The 25,984-nt window shown below is 44.4% G+C and overlaps 3 protein-coding genes and 1 long non-coding RNA gene across 5 annotated transcripts; 2 read left to right on the top strand and 2 right to left on the bottom strand.

Annotated features, from left to right (window-relative positions):
* Positions 1–1,518, top strand: LOC120662907. Its single transcript, XM_039941959.1, has 2 exons — positions 1–389; positions 471–1,518. Exons 1-2 carry the CDS (start codon positions 94–96, stop codon positions 1,516–1,518), a joined length of 1,344 nt encoding a protein of 447 aa, XP_039797893.1. The 5' UTR covers positions 1–93.
* A 121-nt stretch (positions 1,519–1,639) lies between these two features.
* LOC120661820 (glutathione S-transferase T3-like) lies at positions 1,640–4,029 on the bottom strand. The gene is made up of 3 exons (XM_039940782.1): positions 3,808–4,029; positions 2,493–2,971; positions 1,640–2,402 (listed from the first exon to the last, which is right to left on the bottom strand). Exons 2-3 carry the CDS (start codon positions 2,961–2,963, stop codon positions 1,809–1,811), a joined length of 1,065 nt encoding a protein of 354 aa, XP_039796716.1. The 5' UTR covers positions 2,964–2,971; positions 3,808–4,029; the 3' UTR covers positions 1,640–1,808.
* Positions 4,030–8,197: 4,168 nt separating this feature from the next.
* LOC120661818 (probable serine/threonine-protein kinase PIX13) lies at positions 8,198–8,990 on the top strand. Its single transcript, XM_039940781.1, has one exon. It carries the CDS (start codon positions 8,283–8,285, stop codon positions 8,688–8,690), a length of 408 nt encoding a protein of 135 aa, XP_039796715.1. The 5' UTR covers positions 8,198–8,282; the 3' UTR covers positions 8,691–8,990.
* A 1,324-nt stretch (positions 8,991–10,314) lies between these two features.
* LOC120661819 lies at positions 10,315–13,245 on the bottom strand. 2 transcript variants are annotated; one of them, XR_005670096.1, is made up of 7 exons: positions 12,754–13,245; positions 12,564–12,623; positions 12,113–12,278; positions 11,725–12,012; positions 11,300–11,443; positions 10,921–11,128; positions 10,315–10,656 (listed from the first exon to the last, which is right to left on the bottom strand). It is a non-coding gene; the product is annotated as an uncharacterized LOC120661819 (long non-coding RNA). The 2 variants fall into 2 exon arrangements; XR_005670095.1 differs by having other exon boundaries at positions 10,921–11,132; positions 12,754–13,244.
* Positions 13,246–25,984: the final 12,739 nt, after the last annotated feature.

The raw sequence follows: 25,984 nt of genomic DNA, 5'->3' as shown, positions 1-25,984 counted from the left end.
TGCAACGGCTATTATTTCCAACGGTTAGTATTGAAACGGCTAGCTTTTCCAACGGCTAGTATTCAAACGGCTAGTTTTCTCACATCTATATATATGCGGATGCCTGGACACTGGAGACCACACCAAACCATTCTCCCTTCTCTTGCTGAAATGAGCTCTCTTTTTCGTTTAGACTCCTCATCATCGTCATCGGATGACGATGATGAACTGATCCTTTCGGCTCTACACATAGCGCACACGCAGTACGAGGGTACGAGTGCTCCAAGATGGGGTGGCTCTGTGGTTGGTCGTCAATATATCTATCGTGATAGAATGAGCGGCGCGTGGCGGTTGTTCAACGATTATTTTTCGGACAATCCAGTCTATGGTCCAACTTTCTTTCGTCGCAGGTTCGTAATTACTGCATCCAATTTGATTTTAATTTAACTCTATTTTTACATAGGGATTCTTATTTGTATTTCTTTGTTCAGGTTTAGAATGGGCCGTTCTCTGTTTATGCGCATAGTGCAAGCTATAGAGCAACATGATGATTATTTTGTGCAAAAGAGGGAGTCAAATGGTCGCCTTGGGTTATCTTCTTTGCAGAAGATTACTGCAGCATACATGATGTTAAGTTATGGTGTACCGGCAGATTTTATGGATCAATATATTCGTATAGGTGAAAGTACTGTTATAGAAAGTCTTAGAAGGTTTGTCATTGGCATTATCGAGGTCTTTGGAGATGAGTACTTGAGATCTCCGAATGAGCAAGACACTGCTAGACTACTTGCAATTGGTGAGCGTAGGGGTTTTCCAGGGATGCTTGGGAGCATTGACTGTATGCATTGGGAGTGGAAAAATTGTCCTACAGCATGGCAAGGTCAGTATACTGGTCATGTTCATAAGCCCACAATCATTCTGGAAGCATTGGCCTCACAAGATTTATGGATTTGGCATGCATTTTTTGGTTTGCCGGGGTCTCATAATGACATCAATGTTCTTCACCGTTCACATCTGTTCGGAAAATTAGCTGAAGGAGAAGCTCCACCGGTAAATTATACCATCAATGGCCATAGCTATTCAATGGGGTACTATCTTGCAGATGGCATTTATCCGAAATGGGCAACATTTGTGAAGAGCATGAAGTCCCCGCTTGGCAATAAGAAAAAATATTTCTGCCAAGCACAAGAAGCAGTTAGGAAAGATGTGGAAAGAGCTTTTGGAGTTTTACAAGCTCGCTTTGCCATTGTTCGTGGACCAGCCCGTTTTTGGGATAAAGCCACTCTTAGAAATATCATGATAGCTTGTATTATCATGCATAACATGATTGTTGAAGATGAGCGCAATGAAGATGAAGACTTCCGCTATGATGGTGTTGGCCAACTTGTGCGTCCATCACCAAGAGAAGTTCGCAATCGCACACGGGAGTTCCATGAATTCATGCAAGCTCATCATGAAATCAGAAATGTTCAAACTCACTCTCAACTTCGAGATGATCTCATCGAACACCTCTGGAGTCGTCATGGAGACATGTATTAGTTATTTAGCTATTTTTTATTAGAGTTATTTAGCTATTTTTTATTAGAGTTATTTAGCTAGTTTGGTTGTATCCTTATCATGTACTCTTGTTTCACAGTCATGTACTTTTGTGTCCCAGTCATCCAATAAAGCATATAATTTAGTATGAAGCATAACCATGGCAGCATAACCATAATTTAGTCCGAAGCCATACAATACCAGGACACAAGTTCATACAATACCAGGATAGCTAAATTAAACTACAAGTCCATACAATACCAGCTAAATTAAAGTACAAGTCCATCTCAATATCAAGCTCCACCAAAGCGTCGAGAAATGATCTCGTCTTGCATCTTCTCATAGTAACGACGTTGACGGTCATCCAAACCACGAAGGTCCATTTTCATGACCTTATCATCTTCTTTCCTTCTCTTTAGTTCTAGCTGGTCTCGCTGCAGGTCACTCCTCTCCTTCTCTGCAGCCATTTTTATTTCAAGCCTTTTCATCTCTAATGCAATTCTCTCATCGTTTCGTTCTTTTTTTTTCAGCTCTTTCATCTCTTCCATCTCTTTCTTCTTAGCCCACAAATTCTCCATAGCATCCATGTAAAGGTTTGAAGTAGGAGAGATGGGGTCTTTACCTTTGCGCAGGCGTTCTTTCTCCTTCTTCCTACCATCAGGTCTTGCATTGGTAGCTTCTGTGGACTGACTAGCACAGTCCTGTTCATTACCATTTGTAGAGCTTGGAGGAGTAGATGCCCCTGGACTAGCATTGATGCTAGTCTTCTGTTTCTTGTTTGCACATGTCTCATTCCACTTTTCCTCGTACCGCAAGACGTTCCAACAATGCAGCAAACAAAATGCTTTGCCTTCCTCTTTTTTGAACACTTCACAGGTTTGAAGTACCTACACACCAGATTTATGTGTGAATGAACATATTTTGTTGTTAGCAAAGCAATAAATTAAATGCTGAAACAATAAAACAACAATGCATACCCTATCTTGCTCCGTCAAACCGCTTTCCTGTCTTCTTTGCACATGACCATACCATGAACAGAACTTGTTAACTGCTTCTAAAATGATACCCCAACGATGAGCAAGAGAACCACAATTACGATCAGTCTCAAAATCCTTGTGCAAGTGGTAGTGCTCATGAATTCTTTCCCAGTAAGTAGCACGAGGTTGATCAATGCCTTGTACTGCATCCATACTAATTTCTAACCATGCTGCCACCAACAGATTGTCCTCCTTAACACTAAAATTTTTGGATCTCTTCTTGTTACCTTTCACACCAGTGGTAGCTTCAACAACTGCAGCCTCTCTGAATACTTGTTCCTCTTGTGGGCTACCATGTTGAGTCTCAACAACTTGCACATCATGGTTGCCACCAGCATTGGTCCCATGCATTTCCAGATCGTGGCTGCCACCACCATTGCCTGCAAGCATATCGATCATCCATGGTTCCATCTTGCTCCCTACATTATCAGATCGAACCATGTCACACAAAAATTGCAAGAACATTTTAGAAATCAATAGCTCTGTTGAAGCTACGCAAAAAAATTGGCAAGAAAATAGGCTGTTCAATTGCTCTGTTCCTCTCCTCCCCAAGCTCCCTCTCCTTCCAGCGCGCGCTAGCAGTCTACCCCAAGCTCTCTCCTTCCAGCGCTAGCAGGCCAGCACGGAGACCAGCCAGCGCAGCGCCCAAGCTCCCTCTCCTTTCAGCATGCGCTAGCAATCTACCACTGGAGGCCAGCCAGCGCAGCGCCCACGCGGTGGCCGCGGGAGACCGGCTGGACGCCCGCGCGGCGGCCGCGGGAGGCCGGCTCAGCGCCCGCACTGCAGGCCGCGGGAGGCCGGCGCAGAGCCCGCCCGGCGCAGCGCCCGCGCGGCTGGCACGGGAGTCCGGCGCAGCGCCCGAGCAGAGGCCGCGCAGCGGCCGCGGGAGGCCGGCTCAGCGCCCGCACCGCAGGCCACGGGGGCCAACGCAGAACCCGCCCGGCGCAGCGCCCGCGCGGCTGGCATGGGAGGCCGGTGCAGCGCCCGAGCAAAGGCCACGGGCAGCCGGCGCAGCGCCCGCGTGGCGGCCCCCGGCGGTCGCGGCGGCACCTGGCGGTGGGCCTAGCGCCCGCACGGCGCTCGCGCGTGTGCCGACGAGCCGCTTCAGTGAAGGGGCCGCGCGAATCCGGCCGCACGGGGCGCAGATCCGGCCGCAGGCTGCTCGATAGACCAGCCGCCGGCAGCTCCTTTCTCACCCTAGATCCAACTACGTCGATTGCAAAAAAATGGATGGAGACGCCGGGAAGGAGCATACCTAACGAGAATGGCGTCCGAGCCGGCGCGGGAAGGGGCGACGGTTGCTCCTCCACGCGGATGAGAGTCCAGACCGGAGCTCCTGGATGTAGGTGGTTGGAGCCCGCGGATGAGAGGCCTCCTATCGCTAGGAACGTGATGAGAGATGGGTTGGAGGGGATTTTTGGGTTTCTCTCTCCTAAAACCAAAATAGGAGACGCGAAGAGGGGTGGGTTGGAGTTGCTCTAAGGAACTAACTAGCGCGTGCATGCGTAGCTTTATCTTTAAATCCAGATCAGCTTGTACACGGCCAATCCAACAAAATATATGGGTTTAACAACCGGACTCTATCTCTAATCAAACGAGAAATTGTCCAAGATATGCTGGCCTTATCTCTAATCAACCGCCCTGGATGCCAATCAACACAAACCAACGTGGATAGAGACCTTGCATGGGCACCGACAGGTGGGCCGGCTTATAGAACATCCAACATAAATCAATTCGTGAGATACACGCGTACTACGTGATTAAGCCTCACCTGACGAACTACCAACAGCACCAAGCTTTAGCTATTTCTTTTCTTCTTCTAGAAGCAAAATAATTTAAGATTAATTAGTTCAAACCTTGGTGTTTTCTCACGGCATGCGGCCGGATGGGGCCCACAAGTCATAGGCTCAACCATGAAAAATACTCCCTCCCTTGCTACTAAAAGAAGTCGTTTAGGACAACAACACGGTCTTCAAAACATAACTTTGAACTCTTGTTATTATAAAAATATTTATAGAAAAGTGAGATATGTATATTTTTATGAAAGTATTTTTCAAGACAAATCAATTCATATAATTTTCACATTTGCAAACTCAACAATTTAAAAGTTATTGATGATTTATATTCTCAATATTTGACCCAAAACATATTCAAAACGACTTCTTTTATCAATACGGAGGGAGTACCTCAACAAATGCATATCACATACATATATTTTGGTGCGTCTCATTATTTTTTTTAAAAAAAAATCATCAAACAGACGACGAACTTGTTTCTGAGTGGAGAAGCTTTTCCCCACAGTGAGGAGCCAATCCCGCGTGCAGGAGGTCCCTCCCATGGTGAAGAGTTCGACCCGCAATAGGAGCACAAGCACAACGAAGAGGATTTGATTCTGCAAGCAGGAGCTCCCCCCATGGCGAGGAGCTCAACCCCCACTCCATCCTTCGTAGGAGCTTGGCGCCAACGATGAGGAATCAATCCTGCGCAAAGGATCTCGGCCCCCGGCCAGGAATCACCAGTATGGAGGCAGCGGCGGCGGTGGCCGTGATGTTTTTGTTGGGGAAGAAAGCGAGAGAGGAACGGGGAAATGCTCGGGAGACCGGAGACTTGGGACTTGGGAGTTCCATAGATACAGATAAGATGGTGTGAATATACTGGATGGACCGGTTGAAAATTCCGCTGACCTCAGCCAATCGATGGATGCACAACGGACGGCTGGATGGAGTGTGCATGCCGCTCGACAAAAACGTGCACAGCCAGGAAAAAGAACAAGCTGAAATAGCAAAAGGCCGGAAAACAAATGTTGTCACAGACGGGTGGTCCATAAATAACGTGGACCCACGTGTCATTGACTTTCAGCGTACAGAAATGGGGGTGCGCGACCCAAATTCGCGAAAGAACGCAAAGCGAGCGGTCGACAGCCCGCGAGGCCGCGAGGGGCGCGCCTCCGGTCATTGACTTTCAGCTACACTTGATTGGAGCAGAATCGCAGGTTGTTTTGCGCTTCACTTCATTTCATTTCATAGGTTGCTTATGGAGATTATATTACAAAGGAACACAGATCAAACATATGAAACCAACCGCCTGGAACAATTTCATTAATTCAGAAGATAGTAGCATTAAGTAATGATGACAAGGATCCCTTAGGCCCTGTTTAGATTTCAAAAAAGTTTCTACAGTACGTGTCACATCGAATCTTCGGACACATGTATTGAGTATTAAATGCAGTTGGAAAAAATAAGTAATTATACAGTTTAACTGATTACGATGAGACGAATCTTTTAATCCTAATTAGACCATGATTGGATATTAATTGCCAAATAACAACGAAATTGCTACAGTGCCAAAACCCAAACTTTTTCACCAACACCCCCTAATACATGATGAAGATAGTACGTAGCTACTGGTATGTATCCTCCCACCAGCTGATATTTCTGACCAGATGCAACGAATTGTCAACACACCATGTGCTAGTCATTTCTACGCACTGAAATAGAAACGTACTCCCTCCCAGGGGCGGAGCCACCACTAGGGTGAGCCAGGGCGACCGCCCTAGGTTTCTCTAGACGAAGTTCAGAGCATATCTCTTAACAATAGAGAAGGAACATAGAAAGAATCATATCTCTTAACAATAGAGAAGGAACATAGAAAGAATAGATAGAACATAGAATTGGCTTTCGAAAAATAGGTTACTTTGAGAAAAGAGTAAGAGTTCATACAAGTTGTTCGACACCCTTTCTCATCGCACACACTCAGTATTTAACCAGCGACTCTCTTGTGTTTACATGGGCTGGGCCTGATACATATGCGCAGGCACATCTAGCGAACACATTCGTTGCTGCCAAAATGCACACTAGACTTTCTGGTGCGGCAGTCCATAGTAGTAGATGCTTCATCTAGTTCGTGGGTGCTGACAATATCCCATGTTCTCAACTCCAGTAGGGACTCTTGATGGTGCGGCAGCACCCTCCGAATGTGAGGACGACAGTCCTCTGCCGCCAAGAGTCGCGAGACTCAGATTGGACCATTGATGCATTGGGTGAGAGGGCTTCGTGGTCTCATGGGCCGTCCGGTCTCGCAGGCTGCGGCCCCTTAAGCGCAGACTCGCTCCCCAGCTTAGTGCTGCGTCTTCTTGCCACCAGACACCTCTAGCGACTTCTGCAGTTCACCATCCACCCCGCTTGTAGTCTCGCTCAGGCGCTCACGCCGGCGTGTCGCTGCCGTTATGCGACAGCGCTTCGCGCTCGTCGGTCCTGCAGCCCCGCCTCGGCACCCGCCAGCCGTGTCAGCGGATCCCGTGCGCCGCTGCCGCGGGCACCTGCAGCCGGGCGGCAAGCCTCGGCGTGTTCGCAAGCCTCGGGCGCGTCGCTCTGGCCGTGCAAAAAATTTATCGTAGAACTCCTCCCTAGGTCATTTTCTGAGCTGGCTTCGTCACTGCTCCCTCCGTCCTGAAATATAAGGCATTCTAGGATTTTTCCCATATATTATGAAGATGGAGAAAAGACTCTTCTACCCCTAATTATTAAGCATTTGGACTCTATTTGGGTAACAAAATATGTGCTAATTAAAGTGGTATGCCCTTCCCCATGCAACTCTATCACATGCATCCCCCCCTATATAGGTGCATGCACGTCTTTCTATTGGGAAAAACCCGAAAACGATGCACAATTAAGATAATTTGATCCGCTCTTAATCTAGAATGTCTTATATTTGAGTACAAAATTTGAACTCTAGAATGCTCTATATTTTAGGAGGGAGGGAGTATGGGATATAGGTTTGGTTGCCTCGCACAATTGAGACAGTCATTGTCAGATCTTTCCGCATTTGATTTGTATGAAACAGGAATTCACGTCCTGCCAATTTGGGTCTTCAGACCTTTCTTAGTCTCCAGCAGGTTCATTCTCAATCACGTTTTAGCGCATCTACTGCATATATCTGTCTTGCTCATACATTATTAGCCACATTTCCGGGGCATCTGCAATTGGACCAGTAGTGGGTGTCGAAAGGCAATTCGGTGTCGAAACTGATACTACTATCCACAAGGGAAGCGATTTCTTGTCACTGAATTTCTAGTGTAGTGGGGCACTAGCTAGTCACTTATGACTGGTCCTAGCTTTCGCTTGGATCCGATATGGATTGTGATTTGTGAGCACTCCCTCAAGTGGATAATCTGTCACAGCAGATCACTGTTTTCCCACTTAAAAAGTTAGATTTGCAGAATCCATTACATGTTGGTGCTTGCAGTGACTATTCTCTCGGCTGTAGACCTGGGCAAATGTCGGGTCGGGTCGGGTTCGGGTCGGATCAAGGCCGGGTCACGGGTCGCATAGGACGGCCCGCGCCCGACCCGTACCTATCACCGGGTCGGGTCGGGTTGGCCCGTGCACTCTGCGCGGGCGTGTCGGGTCGGGTTTTTTCGGGTTGGGTAGGATTTTTTAGCCTTAGGGTCGGGTTTTTCGGGTTGGGTCGGGTTTTGGGTCAAAAATCACGGCTCGTGTCCGGCCCGTTGATTGTTGCGGGTCAAAAAATACGGCCCGCGCCCACCCGCCACGTAACTCGGGTCGGGTCGGGTCGGGTCGGATTTTTTTCGGGCGGGTTGGGTCCGGTTGTTCGGGTCGGGTGACCCATGTCCAGGTCTACTCGGCTGTACTGACTGGACTCTGGAACGATGCATGCATATATGCAGGTCATCTGTACGTGAAGAGCGACGTGTACGGGTTCGGCGTGGTGATGCTGGAGATGCTGACGGGGCAGCGGGCGCTGGACCCCAACCGTCCCAACGGGCAGCTGAGCCTGGCGGACCGGGCGAAGCCGTACCTGGCGGACCGGCGGAAGCTGGCCCACATCATGGACGCGCGGTTCGAGGGCCAGTACAACTCCAAGCAGGCCTTCCAGGCGGCGCAGCTGACGCTCAACTGCCTGGCCGGCGAGCCCCGGAGCCGGCCGTCCATGAAGGAGGTGGTGGAGACGCTGGAGCAGATCGAGTCGACCAAGAGCCAGGCGCGGGAGCCCCGGGGCGGCGGCGGCTCCTCGCCGTCGCGGGACCGCGCTCACGGCGGCCGCGGCGGCAACGGCAGGTTGTCCCCGAGCGGCGTGTCCAGGGCCAACGGGCACGCCACCAAGGCGGCGGCGCGGTGATCGTGATCCCCCGGCGGCGACGATGACACGGTTCTCTCTATTCTTCCTGTAAATGGCTTAAAATTTTTGGCTGATTGTGGTGGTCGGTTGGTGCTGTTGTTGTCATGAGGTTGAAGATCATGATGAGTGAGGTGTAGAATTAGAAAGAAAGAGGAATGTCTGTAAGTTGTAACCAATAGAAATAGAAGCAACAATAATTCTTCAAAATTATCGTTCTTGCATCATATCATATCAAATCCTTTGTTTCTCATCCCAGTGCCCACTGTAGATCACTGTGCGCTACTGTATTTCTGTTCATCCTGCTCCATCCCAATCGTCCGATTTCCAGCGAACGGCATCTGCTTCGCCCACGTTCAGAGGTGTCCAGTATAGTGCATGTAAGCATATACATTGCTATCTCTACATTTTGCATTTCTGTTAACTATATGACAAATAAGTACACTGCTATCTGGATGACGTTGTTTATCTCTACTAGGTAGGTCTGTGCCCGTGCGTTACCACGGGTAACAAAAAGGGTAAAGTCTGTTTTTCAACCCTAAACTATCACGATAGTTCGATTTTGGCTCTTGAACTATGAAACCGGACATCCTACACCTCCAACTAACGAAACCGTTTGAAAAACAACCCTGGCTCAGCCAAAGGCGGTTTTGCTACAGTAAAATTTCCGAATTTCTAGAATTTCACACCTCTTTCAATTAAATAATAAAGAAAGCATAGTTAATATTGTCTAAAACTCATGATATTTTTTTGGGAGGTAGATCAAAAGACAAAGAATCTATTTTGGCTAGATGTGCTACAATAGACATAAATGAATTTGAATTATAAAATTTTAAAAATAGGTAGAATTCAAAATTCCTTGAATTTTTAGGTCAGCTAAACCTATGATAAAAATACATTAAAAATATGATAATTCATAATTTTTTATTTAGTTTAGTTAGGTACTTTTTATTGGCCTAAGTTCTATATAAAATTCATAAATTAAAATTTGAGGAATCAAATTTGATTCAAATTTGAGCATTGCGAAGGAATTCAAAAACTTTCATAAAAACTTGGGCCAATAAAAAAATATCTTATTAAACTAAATAAAAAATTATGAATTATCATATTTTTATTTCATTTTTATCAAAGGTTTAGCTAACCCAAAAATTCAAGAAATTTTGAATTCTACCCATTTTTAAAATTTTATAATTCAAATTTCATTATGTTTAATGTATCACATCTAGCCAAAATAAATTACTTGTCTTTTTATCTACCTCCCAAAAACATATCATGATTTTTAGACAATATTAACTATGCTTTATTTATTATTTAATCGAGAGAGGTGTGAAATTCCAGAAATTCGGAAATTTTACTGTAGCAAAACCGCCTTTGGCTGAGCCAGGGTTGTTTTTCAAACGGTTTCGTTAGTTGGAGGTGGAGGATGTCCGGTTTCGTAGTTCAAGGGCCAAAATCGGACTATCGTGATAGTTCAGGGTTGAAAAACGGACTTTACCCTAACAAAAATCATATTACCAGTAACAATCTAACTACACTTAGTTTTAGAAGAAATATCTTTTCATCATCCAGATTCATCAAATGTGATGATATTGCTACCATTGATTGACATTGCATGAGATCATGCATATATTCAAACCATATTTAAATTCACGCACACATGTTAAGCATATACAATAATTATAAAAGCACATTATATGACATTCATAGAATTGCGACCCAGTATGATCCATGGATATATATGTAGAAGATTACCGAATATGACAAAGTCCAAAGGATCACCACTTAGCATGGCTCTAATTGTCTATCAACAGCATGAAACAATCATGTAGAGAAATAGACTCCAGCTCTGCTACGTGGCTTCTCATATCAGTTCTCCACGTGGCGCCACAACTTGTATTTGTTGTCGAGGATGCATCCTTCATGCTTTGATCCGTTGTCTTTCCAATAATTATAAAGGATTTTTCTTCCTCTAACACAAGTGAACAAAAAATACAAATTCAGAAGTGAAGTGATAAAATCTAAATTCAGAAGTGACACCCGAATCTATCCTACAAGCAGAGACAAGCTATTCTAAGTCGGCTTGATGGTCTGATAGTCCCTTCCATGTCTCAAGACCTAGTGTAAAATTAGTCCATATCGCGATGTATCTATGCATATTCGAGATGAAGAAACATTCATCCCAAATCATGAACACACCGAGATAATGGGAAACAGTGAAAGTTTCATTGATTACTCTATTTCATTGCCTCCGTCGAAGATGACGCTGTGCCACATGATATCGATCCCAATATATATCTCCATCCATTGCTGTACGGTGGTCCTGGAGATGCCGGTGCAGAGAAGCAGCAAGCGGAGGTGGACGGGGATCTAGGATCTCCAGAAGTCAAGCCTGGTGAAGGGCGGTTGCGCCGTCGCCAGTGCAGCTGAGTTGAAACAGAAACCTGCCTAAAAAAGAGGTCTGCTACTGAGATGAAATCATCAAAATTTAAAGGCGTGCTGTCATCTTTTACTGGCTCCATATTGAAGACTTCTCTAAATTGTTAGCAAAATGAACTCTGAAGCAAAGCAGTTAGCAGAACAAAATTTCACAGATGACAGATCAAAGAGATAACCTGAAGTCCCATAACTTTTATCCATTAACAAATAGCAAGGGCAGAGCTAGTGAAAGTTACGTCCAACAACTGCAGGAAAGGGTAATGAGCCAAAATAGCACATGAATTGTGAAAGTTACGACCTCCTCAGAAGTGAGAATCCATCTACATTTGAAGATAGGAAGTAAAAATACAAAATTGCCATAATTCAGAAGAAATGGATATAAGAGATCCTCATAGCCCCAAAAAAAAAGAGGATGGTGGAAATACAATTCTACATATTCTCAAAGGATCAGCATTCATTTTGCTTTGCAACTGATCTAACACTATTCAGTGTAGGCAAATAATACATTACATTTACCATGAAAGTACTAAGCTTGTCTATCGATATCTAAAACTCAAAAGAATCTCACTTAAAAAGCATCCAGAGAAACAGAGTGACTCACCTTATCCTTGAAAAGCTCTTCTCTACTTGAAATATGTTTGAGGATGTGAGTTGTAGGTTCTAATAACTCATCAACAAGATCTTGCTTCCATTCAAACAGGGATGTAACTATATTATAAAAAATAGGGATGCCTCGACACCAACAGAACTCCAAACCTTCTAGCATATCAAGTGCAATAGCACTTTGAACCACCTCCAATTCCCAGAATTCCCAGAAAACTTTCTACAGAAAACCTTCTGTAGTGACTGTCCCAAAATGGCACCAGGTAGCAAGCTAATCTCAAATTATCTATAGAGAAAAAATTCATATAAACCACAATCTGAAACTAAAGGATTATTTTGTTCTTTCAGAAAGCTAATCTCAAAGAGATCAATATGATAACACGAACCTACTGAGATTTGTTAGTTGCACACTCATCTTGTGCTAGAGCAGTGAACCACAACTCATGACCAAGGAAAAATTCCATCTCATCCCTTGACACCTCTCTGATATCATCCTCTTCTCCTACCCTGTGTATGACCTTCCTTTCATCTCATCCCTGGTAGTCCACAGTGCTACTTTGACAAAGAAAGAAATATTAGTAGCAAATAGTATCCTACCACTTACAAGCATTCTATCGAACACCTGGTGGGTAGATTGTGATTTTGGAGACCCGGAGGATGGTGTTCAGGGATCTTTAATCTAGCAACTGCACACCAATTTCGGCAACAAACGTGATGTGCATTCAGTAATCTGCACTCCAATGGAGTGATGCAAGAGGTTACATCAGGAATGCTCGTGCTTGAACAGAGATGCAAGATTGGGACAGTTTAAAGGAAATCACAGGCTAATAAAATTACTCAACAATCCTTGTCCCTTGCCCATCTTATCCTTGCAGCAGCAGCAGCGAGGGATCTGATCTGAAGAAGAAAACAAATGGGAAGGAAGCCGGTAAAAGGAGAGAAGCAAATGGAGGAGAAGTGCATGAGACATGAAGGGGAGCGGAAGGAGCTCATGAGTGCGTTGCCCGCTGCAGCGTTGCTTTCTCACCTGAGGTCGCTAGCGCGCACTCTGGCTCCATGGGGGCGAATGACTTCTCTCCACTCCATCTCTTCTATATCTCCACGGCCATCCCTGTTACGCTAGTGTCGGAGTCGGGACAGGGAGCGCCGCCGCCGAAGAGGCCTGCACGAGCTGAGCACGGCCGCCGACCCCCTTTCGCCGATTCGTCGTGTTCGACGTTGGCTGGACCAAATCGCCACCCCGCCTCACCCTTCCCCACAACAACACGGCGTGTAGATGGAGGAGGGGGGGGGGGGGGGTGTCAAGTGCGCACGGCTGGTGGCGCGCGGAGGAAGTGGACGAGCGCGACGGCGACCAGAGTACAACGCGTGCGACGGCGTCCTCGGCAACGGCAAGCATGAAGTGGAGGAGATAGCGACGCGAGGGGAAGCGAGAGCGGAGTGCGAGCGGCGTCCTCGAGCGGCGGCGGAACGGCGAGGCGCAACGATAGGTTGGCGGAGGAAGGGGCGAGATTATCGCTTTTGGTTTTGGTAGAGATAGACGTGGGGCGGGATTATGGACGAAAACGGACGGAAAAAACTCATCAACTATTTTCATTTCCGTTTGTTATTACGGAAAATGAGGGCGGGAGCGGAAACGGGATATAAAGGTTACGGAAACGGGCAGGAATTGGAAAATCTACCGGAATACATTATGATTTAACCACCACTCATTTTGCATGAATATAACACAAGACACTCCTTTACACAAGCTATTTTTCAAAAATATGATCAATATTTTTTGTTTCCTACGATTAAAGCGTGAAATATATGTATTGATGTTGAGAAACATGAGAGGATATATGGTGTGCTTATTTATTTTTTCCCGGATTTTATAAATACGGGATTATCCCGGCTAAAAACGGGATCCCGCAAATACAGACGGGATACACCCTCTGCCGCTTCCCGTCCCATTTCTGTATTTTTCCGTAAATACGGAAACGGACGGGATAAATATAGAAATACGGGCGGGACGGGACGTGATTTTTTCCGTCCGTTTTCATCCTTAGGCGGGATCGTGGGAGATGGTCGCAGGGGGCGGGCGTCGGACGAAAGATGACTGGGGGAGGGTCTGGACGGGTCAGATCGCACGGGGAGAGGATTAGACAAATCACGACCGTCGCAGGCTTCACTAAGATGGGAGGAGGACCATGTAGACGAAAAAAACGTCACCATTAGCCTCTTTTTAGTAGTAGAGATAGAGAAGAGATAGCGATAGAAGATAGAGATATCACGTGTCCAGTAATAATGTTTCTACTATATTCTTCATCCGTAACAATTTTCATATCTTTGGTTCACATACCACTCCAATTTAAGGAAGCATCTTGCTTTTCTACTATTGACTATGTCGAAAAATTTTCCAATGCAGACAAGCCTAACGATGTGGCTAGGTGGTGATTCTATGGATTCATTGCCTTCTTTGTGCCTAGGAGATCCGCGGATATGGTTCTGAGAATGAAGTGCCACTGGTGTTAAATGGCAGTGACTTTGTTACAGTATCATGTCCTATATCTTCCTGCTACCCAACTATATGCACATCTCCTAGACCCGCTCAAACAAATGGGTACCTCCTATTCCATGCCAAGGTCATGATTTTGTTAAACCTTAAAGAGGTACAAACTGTGCACCAAAATGGTTTCAATTGTTTTCTTTGTTTATGCTTTAGTTAGTTTCACCTTTGATATTTTCAGATTTCCTAACACAAAACCAAGTGGACATTGATGAAATGGTCAGGATTACTTCTAAACTTTTGGTCGATGTTCTGCACTAAAGGTTCTAGATTCTCTATTCTGCCATTTGTCTCTAAATGACTATTTTGGCATGGATGATTGGGTTTAGCTGAAATGCATGTCTTAACAGATTAGCTACACCTTTCTATAATGCATACATTTTGGCATAGTCTTCGCTGTATCTTCCAATCTAGCCATCTAGGTACTTTTCTGTTTTACTGACCCCCTTGGGTCTCAATTTGAGTTCCAAGATGTAACTGAACAAAAGCAAATCTTGCCTGAAATTTTTTTAAAGTCTTTTCATTCAGCTTTTGTAATTTCAGTTCAGCTGCTTCACTGGAATTGCAGCTGATTCTTCATTTTGGGCTATCAACATTTCGCATTATTGATCTTATCCCATTATGTCCCTTTCCATTTTCTCTTTTGTTGATTTCCAATTTTGGATACCATTCTTACTCAGCCTATATTTACACACTAAGAAATCGTGACTCCATCCCCGCGCGGGGTTACCTGCTACTCTCTCTGTCCCTAAATAAGAGTCGCTCTTGGTTTTCGTGCCACAAGTTTGACTAGATTTGTAGAAAATACGTGCAATCTCTAAATAAATTTTATAAAAAACTAGATTCAAATATCTATCTAATGATATTTAATTTGTACACTAAATATTAATATATTTTTATATATATTTGGTCAAAGTTGTTTCTCGGAAAGTGAAAGTGACAGTTATTTAGAGACAGAGGGAATAGTTTGCATGAAACTTCTGCTCAGTTCAAGTACATTCAGGTTAGAAATACTAGTACCAACGCCTTTGCGGAAAGGGAAGGACGCGCAAATCTCCCTGGCGTGGGGACTGCTCAGTCGATAGAGCCCCGCTGGCCGCTGCCCTCCCTGTACTAGTACAAAACAACTCAATAATCCCGGTTAGAAAACCCCTTTTATCCCGGTTTTCTAACCGGGGTCCCCAATCCGAAACTAAAGGGATCTTTAGTCCCGGGCATGGCAACCGGGACTAAAGAGTGTTTTTAGTCCCGGATCATGTTACCGACCGGGACCAATAGAATTTTAACGAATAAAAAAAAGTGGACCCTGACCGCTCGCCGGATTTGTCGGCCGGCGGCCGTCACTGGCCGCGGCGCCCTCTCCTTCTACCTCGTCCTTGTCCTACACAGGCTTTATTTCTCAAATTCCCCGATCAATCACAACGCCATCAAATTCCCCATTCAATTACAACAATCAATCCAGCATCAATCCTCAAATTAAACATATTCAATCTTCCCCAAATTCCTCCAAACAACAGTAGTTCAGAACAATTTCATCAATAGAAAATTAAAAAATACTATCGATCTCCACCTCCAATCATGCGCTTGTGCTTGCGGTCGAGCCGCAGCACACCGGTCGCCGGCTCTGCCCGAGGCCGCCCGCGCTGGGGCCTGGCCGAGCCGCTCCCAGCCACGCGCGATGACTGGCGGCAGCGCCCGACCCGCTCCGCCCGCACCGGCCGACGGCGGCGCCCGACCCGTTCCGGCGGCCCCCAGCCTAAACGCGCGGCGGCCGGCGGCGGCGCCCGCCCACACCGGCGTCTCCTGGCCTCCTCCGCCCAGCCTGAGAGAAAATATGAGAGAGATGAGTTGAGGGGAGAGACAGAGCTCAGAGATTGACGAAAGGATAAGGTACCTTTGGTGTGCTTCCTCGAGGATATAAAGAGAAGGAGAGCATTTTAGTCGTGGGTGGAGGCTCCACTCGGGACTAAAACATTTTCCCGGGTGGTTGCTCCACCCGGGACTAAAGGTCCAGGTCCCTTTTTAATCCCAAAGACCCTTTCTGTAGTAGTGTTTGGTCTCGGTTGGCCCCAACCGGGACCAAAGGATGCCCTTTGGTCCCGGTTGGTGGTCCCGCGACCTATTGGTCCAGGTTGGAGCCACTAACCGGGACAAATGGATATCCTTTGGTCCCGGTTGTAGCCTCCAACCGGCCAAAGGTCCCTCCCCCCCCCCACCCGCCCGGCTAGGCGTTGGAGCCGGGACAAAAGCCCTCTTTGGTCCCGGGCCTAACAGCGGCCGGGACAAATGTGCAGGATCAGAGGTCTGTTCTTTAGTAGTGTTGTGGGGCCGGCCGAAGCTTGCTGTCGCACGGTGCGGCGACAAGCGGATCTCACGGCACGCAACGCAGACATGGGAAAAGCTCGCCGGCACCGAACGGACCGGATCCAGCGACCACGGCATAGCTCGATGGAGTTTTTTTTTCCTTTTTCCCTTTCTTTCCATTATGATGTAATATACTAATAATAATTTATTTGAAAATATTTTGGAAAAGTTCTAGAAAAATGTTCCAGAACAATAGTCGGGAACATTTGTTTTGTACCGGAAAAACATTCCAGAACATTTTATTTTTGTTTCGATAAAATATTTCTGAAAAATGTTCCAGAAAAATCTTGATTCTACTGGCATAAACGTCTCTAGGCTTTCAGCTGTAGAAGTGTAGAAGTAGAACGATGAGCTTCAGCTTGCTGAAACTGATATTTAGGTGCATCTTTTTATAATTTGTCTGCTGTGTTTTGTTGATGTGTTGAATAGGTGGCAAGCAGATTTCTATACACCATCTCTAAGTTGTCTCTAGAGCCAGTGGTTTTTATCACCAAATTACTGCATGGAACATTTTGAGTACTCCGTGATAAATTTATATTTGGTAACTGGTTAATTGCTTGTAGATATTTTCTACTGTTTCCTGAATTTTAGCTTATCAAGTCATAAATACTTAAGTTTCTTTCATCATTGTCATGTAATAACTGATCAAGTACATGCAATCATTTCTTCGCTTTTGTCATGAAAATAACCAATCGTATGTTATGTATTGTTTTTTTTCCTCCCTATGAAGAAGAGAGAAATATAAGTTTTATCTACTTGAACTTGCTTTCCAAAAGCTTGCACCCTTGAAGTAGTGCCTGCTTTAGTGACATCAGATTCAACTTAATGCATCTGAGCTTAGAAGTTTGAATTCCGATAATCATTGTACCTGGCATGCATGTTAACTTGCTTTGTCATTCCATACCTATTTGGTACCTGAACATGTTGTAGGTCATGCTAGGACTAAAGTCCATGTATAGTGGCGGTGTAGTGAGGAGCTTCGTCTTACTGAAACTGAAATTTAGTGCATCTTTTATATTTTCTCGGTTGGGTGTTGTGCTGAGGTGTCAACTAGGTGCCAAGAAAATTTCTTTACACTACCTCTAAGTCATCTGTAGAACCATTGGTTGCTGTCACCAGAGTACTGCATTGAACATTTTGAGGGCTTATATTAGTATGTATCGAATTTTGTGGAGATCAGCTCCTGCTGCGAGCATCGTTGATCTCTCAAACGTTGATTGTTATTTTGAGCATCAGTGATTGCTTCCAACTTAGCCCGCTCAGGCTACTGCCGGTCTTTGCGCCTCCCGACTCCATGAACTATCACAGATATTGCCATGAACTATTCTTGTTAGTTTTACTTTTGTTTCACTTACCCAAATGTGACGAGCCCTTTTCCAGTCTCTGAAATGATGTAATGTGTCAATTGCCAAGTGACCTCTCAAACAATTTTGGTTTTAAGAGCTAATTGATTATGCCATACACAACCAACTGGTTAAATTTTTATTGGCATTTTCCCACTATCCTGCAGTTTAGCTTACCAAATCATAAAGACCCACTGTAATCTCTAATCTGTCTTGTTGGTTGTCGTTTAGGTGTTGACTTTGGTGGCAAGTTAATTTCTTTATGCTATCTCAAAGTTATCTTTTCGACAATTGATTTTTGTCACTAGAGTACTGCATTGAACATTTTGAGTACTTATTAAGATTTGGAATTAGATCTAATAAGCCCTTGTTGTAGGCCATGATTAGCTTCTCAAACATTGATCTTGTATTTTCAGCAATGTCTCTTCGCCATCTGCATAGGTTGCTGGAAAGGCCTTGCCACCATACATTTGCTTTCCTTAGGCAACTGTCATCAAAGAATGATCTGCCTCCATGGTTCACTGTGCCTGAACCATATGAACGGCCTCCTGATGCCATGGAAGGATTGCTGGCTGAGGCATCTCGCTACAGGAAAGATTTTGAAAGGATGGCTCTTAAAGACATATTCTATAAAGAGATCAAGCTCTTTCTCATCGCCAGATGCATCTGGATGCCCAAATCAATGGATTTATCAGATCAGAAGAAACTGCACTTCATGAATAAGCATATCATTGGCCATTTCCCTTTGTATGTGACGTCTCTGACTCTGTCCAAGAAATGGGTCACACTCAGCAAGGATTTTCAGGCAGAAGTCTTGGACTCCCTTGCTTATGGCCGGGTTATGGTGGATGAAGACCGGGAACATGAAGGATCATCTATTGAAGTCTTAATCTATGATCACGGACTCCAGTTTGCTCCACACTCTGGATCTTCAGATGATGTCACCTATAAAGCTGAATGTGATGCCAGTTATTACAAGAAATCGAAGACCGCTACAGCGGCTTCAATCATATGGAAGTGTGGTAACATGATTGATGGCCAGATCTCCTGGGGTCATTCCTGCTGCAATTCAGTACATGCAGAAGCTGTTTCCCATTGCAACGTTCTCACCCGTGGAAAGGAACTTGATTACAATATTGAGAAGATTGATATTGTCACTGATCTTGATGAGAACCACGAGATTATGTGTGGTGCTAAGGAATTACCCAGTTGTGATTATTCCAATGTGTACGTAGCATGCATTCGAGCTGCAAAACAGTACAGGGTCTGCAAAGTGAGGTGGCAGCCGAGGGAGATGCTGGGTCTCGTCAATGACATGGCCAAGGCAGACTACTCAGAAACAATAAATTTGCCTCAGATCTTACAGGGAAAAGCAAGTTATATATGGGGAGCTCCTTTTCTCCGCATACATAAATCGAAAAAGGAAGTAGTAGATAAATTAGGTATGTATATATGGTGCTGAACTAATGAATTTTATGGTTATACATTCTTTGTTTTAACTTTCACTTACAATTGGCTGTTTCATATGTAGGAAAAGACCATGTGGACACTGAGATATTTTATCCAGTGAGTTATTATCTGAAGGTTCAGGATGATTTGAAATACGGTGCACTTCAAGGGATGATCGGTGCTATTGATCCTCATTGTTTGATTGTAATGGTAGCATGTGAGGAATTGGCATGCACGATAGCTGCTGATTGGGGCTGCAAGTATTCCTTTGTTGTTAAAGGAGGCAGCCTTCCTGGTGATATTGGTGCTTCCATGGCCAATAATTCTTCTCATTCTGCCAAGAAACCTGGCTTCATCGTAATCAATGATGAGATCCCACCTTTTCCTTCTGAGCTCAAAACTCTCCTGATCTGTTGTGATAACTTACCTATACACTATACTGATGGGCAGAACACTTCTGAAGTTAAGATTGTTAACTTCATTAGTGATGAAAAGGATATTCACCAGGAGTGGAGAGAGGTTGACCCTTTCCTATATGGGTTCTTCCATTCACAAGGTATGCTGCTTTCATTCTTACCACTGTTCTTATAACGATTAGAAAACAGTAGATTTCAGAAGTGACATCCCATGGAGTCGGGAAATAGAACTATCTAACTTAAGCTTGTTTTACTACTTGGACAGAACTTCAGAAGGAACAAGAGAAGTTCAGAATTATGACATATAACTTGTGCAGTGAAGAGAAACAAAACCTACGCCAAAGAATTTTTGCTCTCAAAGACCTCATTGAGCACCATAGGCCTGACATTATCTGTTTTCAGGTATATTTTTGGTCAGTTTTCTTTTGCTTTCTTTGATGTCTTATTTTGATGATGGCTTGTAGCCTGATTGTTTTGTGTTGTGTTGCAGAATATTACGCCGAAAGTGCATCTGTTTATGCAGAAATTCCGTTGGTGGGGAGAGTACTTTTGCTCATGGTCTTATCCCGAGGCCTCTCATAAGGAGCAGTACATTCTGCAGGTTTGTGTTTCTTCAACCTCTATCTCATTGATCATTTTTTTTTCTGAACATGTGTCATACATTTTGGAGGAATTAAACTGAACTAAAGCACTTGGCTACTAAACAAGTGGTTCCATTCAATAAATATTTCTGATAACTAGTTGCACAATAGTAACTGTTGGATATTGAGGTGGCCCTAATACCCACTAAGTTGAGGATCTACCCCTATGACACCAACTCACTCCAGAGTCGGTCAGCTTCTAGTTACTTAGTGTACCGGGTCCTTTTGACGGCAGAGCCGCCTTTTGCTTCTGGGAGGCAGAGCCTACCAACAGATGAAGCTGGCTTCCGGGTGACAGAGCCAACCTTCGATGAAGCCCAGACCCTTTTGTGATCCCGGGTGACAGAGCCAACCTTCGATGGATCACAACTTATACACTAAGTACTTAGACTTAACCGGGAGACTAACACTTATAAAGACACTTACTTTATTGAGCAACAAAGTTACAAAGGAACACACACCTTTAAGTGGCTAGCCTAGCACTCACCCTTCTAGCCCTACCACAACTCATCTACCTTGCTCATGGATGGATGCCATGGCAAGGAGGAGCTCTCTATTTATAGGGTTACAAGGCCATTGGATTATTGACATGTGGCAAAACCATAGCCCTTGATCTAAATTCTACACTCTTCCATGAAAATATCTAGTTCTAGAAATATCTTTGATTTACTTTATTTAGATATTCTAGAGAACTCCATGGAAAATATCTTATCCTTGAATTGTGGAAAAGAATATAGAAGTTTGACTTGCTTCCTTCAACAGTAACTGTCTTCAATCTGTATAGTATATTCTTCCCTAAACTGAATTCCTTATTCTGTCCTTTTTGGTGAAGTTTTTTAATTAAATCTATCTTGAAAATATGTTGCTTGCCTCCAAAGGATTTGGCAGGTGTTCAACTCACCATGGACACTTTTCTTATTTACTGTTCTGTGTAGTGTTGAGATGCATCCATTAACTCGTTACTCAATCCTTGCAAGTAGTACTGGTTGAAGCCTTACTGATTCACTAGGTCTATGATTTCTTTTCGTGTTTATTTCTGCTAGATACCTCTCTAGCTCAACTCTTTCAGGGTGGGTTGATTGTGGACATGCTGATGATTTCAGTTTTAGCACTCTGGCACATAGTGAGACAAGTGGGTGAAATGTGTATAGTACGCCATCACAAGATAGTGTTCACCTTGCTCCAAATGTCCCTAATTACCCGCACTAGACTGTTTTAGTTCATTTAGTGGTGTTTTTTATTGAGTGTGGTCTTAACAAGTTGCCATTGAAACAAAGCAGATGAGCAAGTTTCCTGTCAAATCATTTGGCACCGCTCCATTCGCCAACTCTCCAATGCAAAGGGAGTTGTGCACAGCTGATATTACCCTTGCGAAGACTGTCTCCAAGGACCCATCATTAGCCATGAAGAAAGTGAATCAAGCCCAAGAAGCATTCAGGGTACTGTCTCCACACAGGAATGTTATCCTCTGCAGGGATATGAACTGGAACGAGGAGGCGGACGGCAAGTTCCCGGTACCCAATGACTGTTGGTTTGATGCGTGGGATGAAGCTGAGGAGGGCAAGGAAGGTGGTGAGACCTACTTGCTGCCAGCTGATCACACAGCACGAGATCTGATCGTGTTTTGTGCAAAGTGTCAGATTACAAGCTGGACAAGATCGAGGTTGTTGGGAAAGAAGATACGATGATCTCTCGTCACCTGGGCATCGTCACTACCATCCGTCGTGCGTTTGGGAAGTAAGTGACCACCATTGATGGCAATTGCATGGCCATATAAAAAGATAACCTAAACTTTTTGTTGTTTATGTCTTTTGCATCAATGGTGATTGGCCAAGTTTCTAACTAATGATGTGTATCTTAGTTGAAGGTTACCAAGGCATCAAAATCCTCCTTGGGTACTGCAGGTATTTAGTCTGAATTTTACTTTCAACAAATAACATAGAGCAATCTGCGCTGCTTCTCTTCTTGTGACATGTGAATTCATAAATTTTGAAAGCAAGTGATCTGCATAGAGTAATCTGCATGGCAATTAGCTTATCTTTGTCAAAATAGTATGAGAATTCTGCAAACATAGTTATGTGCTGCTGTAATGACTAAGCATATAACAAGCTTGTGTAGTGTGTACATAAGGAACTACACTAGTATGCTTAGTTAGGTTTTGCTCACAATGGTAAACAATTAAGATCACTTGTCCTCTGATATCCACTAATATAACAGTAACTACATTTCGAATGGTTGTATGTCATTTCTTTTTTTCATACTTTGCTAAAAACTGCTACTGATTATATGCTATACTCACTTTCAGGCAGTGCTGAAAGAAATGCTAAGAACTAGGAAGGATGCTTGAAGCTGTTTACAAGTTCGAAGATCACATCAAAATTTTGTGTTTATTTTGTTTTGGAGCTCCTGCAGATGAATATTTTGCACAAGCTTAATGGCTATAGTGAAGTGTGATAGTTTGACATGTAATGGTAGATGTGGAAATGATAATGGCTTACTCATATGCAAACTTGATGGCTTTTGGTTAGAAATGATGGATGTTTCTGCTCATAGATGCAGACCTGATGCCTATGAGCTAGCTAGCTTTTGTATGGCTGTAGTGTGCAATTGGACTAGCTTATAGCTAGGTACCTCATGTATATGGAATTATGGATAATTTAGTATTAATGTTATATGCTCACTTTCAGTGAATCGTTATGAATAGTTCCAATGTTGGATTTATCACCTGATTCAACTGTTAATAGAATAATTATAAATATATATGTGGAATAAAATATATGTTTGCTCATGGGAATAGTTGCTGTCGGACAGTTGGTCGGTATTTCTTTCATGGGGCGTCGGACGGTCGGTCGGTAAAAATGTGTCGGTCGGTATAGATTTATACCGACGCCACTTTTACCGGCTAATAGTTAGTGTCGGCATAGTTATATGCCGACCGATGGTTGGTCGCTATAGTGATTTATAGCGACCATAATGTAGTCGCTATATTTTGGCTGTGGTATAGTGTGTGCAAGACGTGCTCGGCACTGCTCCAACAACTATGATGCCAACTCCCCATACTCCTCTCGATCCTCGGAGCGCTGCCACATCGAACACAGAGGACGGTACTCTCCACAGGAGCCAACATGCCGCCCGCTGGAGCTGCCAGGACGCCGGCGCGATCTCCGCAAGGCCAAGGATGATGCCCAGGATGACTGCCACGCCAGGCACCATATCCCACAGTGTACTTTCTACAGTAGTCAACCACTGTACGCCCCCGATTCGGAGAAGAACGACGACTTCTCCCTTCTCCCATACATGTACACCGCCCCTCCTTGTGTCTATAAAAGGGGGAGGCGGGCTCTATCTCCCAATCGGAAGAAGAACACTACTCTCAGCATAACTCACAGAGCACACACGCTCTTGAGCCCCGATATTGGCACTCGCCTCAATCAACTCCACCTCTAGCAGAGACTTGGGAGCTTCCCTCCCTCTCTCGCCCTGCTTGTACCCCCTACTACAGGCACCTCCGGTGCAAGATAGTACAGTGCACTCGCACACCCTTGCTGGACGTACAGCCCCGCGGCCGGAACCAGATAAACCCGTGCATTACTGTGTTGCCTCTTGCATCAACCATCCAGGAAGAGAGATCACACAGCACGATTACTAGTTGGTGCCGGACCACCGGGTCTGGACGCCGACACGTGTCGCACGAGCATTTATATTTGTCGGAGTGTACTCATCAGTTTCACATCAACTGTATCGTCAAATGGTTCAGGACATCGGTTATATGCCCAGTGTGTCGTCATGATTATTCAAAATTTATTTCTAAAGACTACACGCTCATGCTTGAGATGATGTTGGCTAATTATGGGAATGACGATCAGTAGATGAACCAATCGATTGCTCAAGTTTCACCATTAATAAACGATGTAATTTCCATAGTGTTGAGTTTGATATTTTTTATATTTGGAATAATATATTATTTATTTATTTTTTGCAATAGTTTTTCAAACATGTGCGTGCCGCACGTGCACCCAACTCGGTGGTGCATAATGAGGTGGCTCAAGTTTACCCAACTCAGCATGCAATTTTTTTTCAATGTCTTTCGTTCATGTAACTCGTAGTGCTAATGAGGTGGCTCATGTGCTGGCTCAATCGGGTGAGCAATAGGCTTATTCGGTCTTCCGTTGTTGTATCCCTGGTTGCATTCAGGAAATTCGGTACTCTGATCTTTGAGCGAATGAATAGAGCCAACCTTGACTAAAAAAAAATCACCCTAAGGGCCACTGGCGGAGCCTCGTGGAGGCGGAGCTGGGCTCCGGCCGCCCTTGGTCCGAAAGGATTTCTGAACCTCAGGTAGTATACTTTGCTACATATCGCCTAAACCTTCCGCTGAGAAGCAAAGAGGACCATGCACGCACTATCCCATCGCCCGGTTCCTTTTCTTGCTCGCAGCTTGCATCACACAACTGCTTGCTGGCTTGGTGCATCGCGTTGCTCTCTTCTCGCTGTGTTCGCTAGCTGCTGGCCCGCTGCTATCTCGCCGGCTGCGGCACTCGCTAGGGGCACCATCACGCATCACCTAGACTCTCGGAGCCCAGGAGAACAGCACAGGCTTGCTACGGGGGTGACCTGCAGCTAGTATATTTGTCGATTCTTCTCTGACCTGACCGAGATGTATGTAGATGAAGATGCTTCACACCATCATACATTGTTCGGTATTTTAATTTTTTCTGTCCGTACTAAGTAATTTTATTGATGCCTCAAGCATGCATGACTTCTTTGGTTAGTTTCTGTGCTTGCCACCGATGCATAGCATGTCATCGTAAGTTAGCTCCTTAAGCTCGAGCAATTGGGATTTGGCCCCCCCTTGACTTTACCTCACGCTCCGCCACTGCTAAGGGCATTCCACATGCCTAGCAAAATGAAAGTCAATCTAAGTGATTCATAAATGAAACCTTTTGCTCCCGCGTTTGGTAACGATTGTAGCATTAATGGCTATTATTGAACTGTTCTGAGCTACTCAACAATGTTTTACTATAATTTGATGGTTAATGAATTTCTTGTGACTATATGTGATTTCTTTTAAACATGTGTGTACGCACTACACTCTACTAACTTATACATACTATTTATCTATTTTTATAATTATACATTTTTTATATTTTAAATTTTTTTTGCCTATTTTCACCATAACTGAGACCTCATCGCTCGTTTCACCCTATATAGTTTTTTATGCTTGTTGCAACTAAAATTTAGTGATTATTTTTTTCGCCACATTCTTCTTTAAGCACGTGCGTGCCGCACGTGCACCCTACTAGTGTAAGTAAATTCATCTTTTTAATTTTATTGTACAAAGAATAGAAATTGAGTTAAGCCAGACATAATTTTATTTATGTACAAGAAAAAGGAACGCAATTAGCAGAATCGAACTAACCAGGGGTCAGCCATAAACACTTAAGGTTATAAACAAAACATGCATCATGTTCCTGTAAGTTGTAAAATACTCATCTCA

The sequence above is a fragment of the Panicum virgatum genome, chromosome 2N (assembly GCF_016808335.1).
Source record: "Panicum virgatum strain AP13 chromosome 2N, P.virgatum_v5, whole genome shotgun sequence".
Lineage (NCBI taxonomy): Eukaryota > Viridiplantae > Streptophyta > Magnoliopsida > Poales > Poaceae > Panicum > Panicum virgatum.
This window is presented reverse-complemented; position numbering and strand designations above follow the sequence as displayed.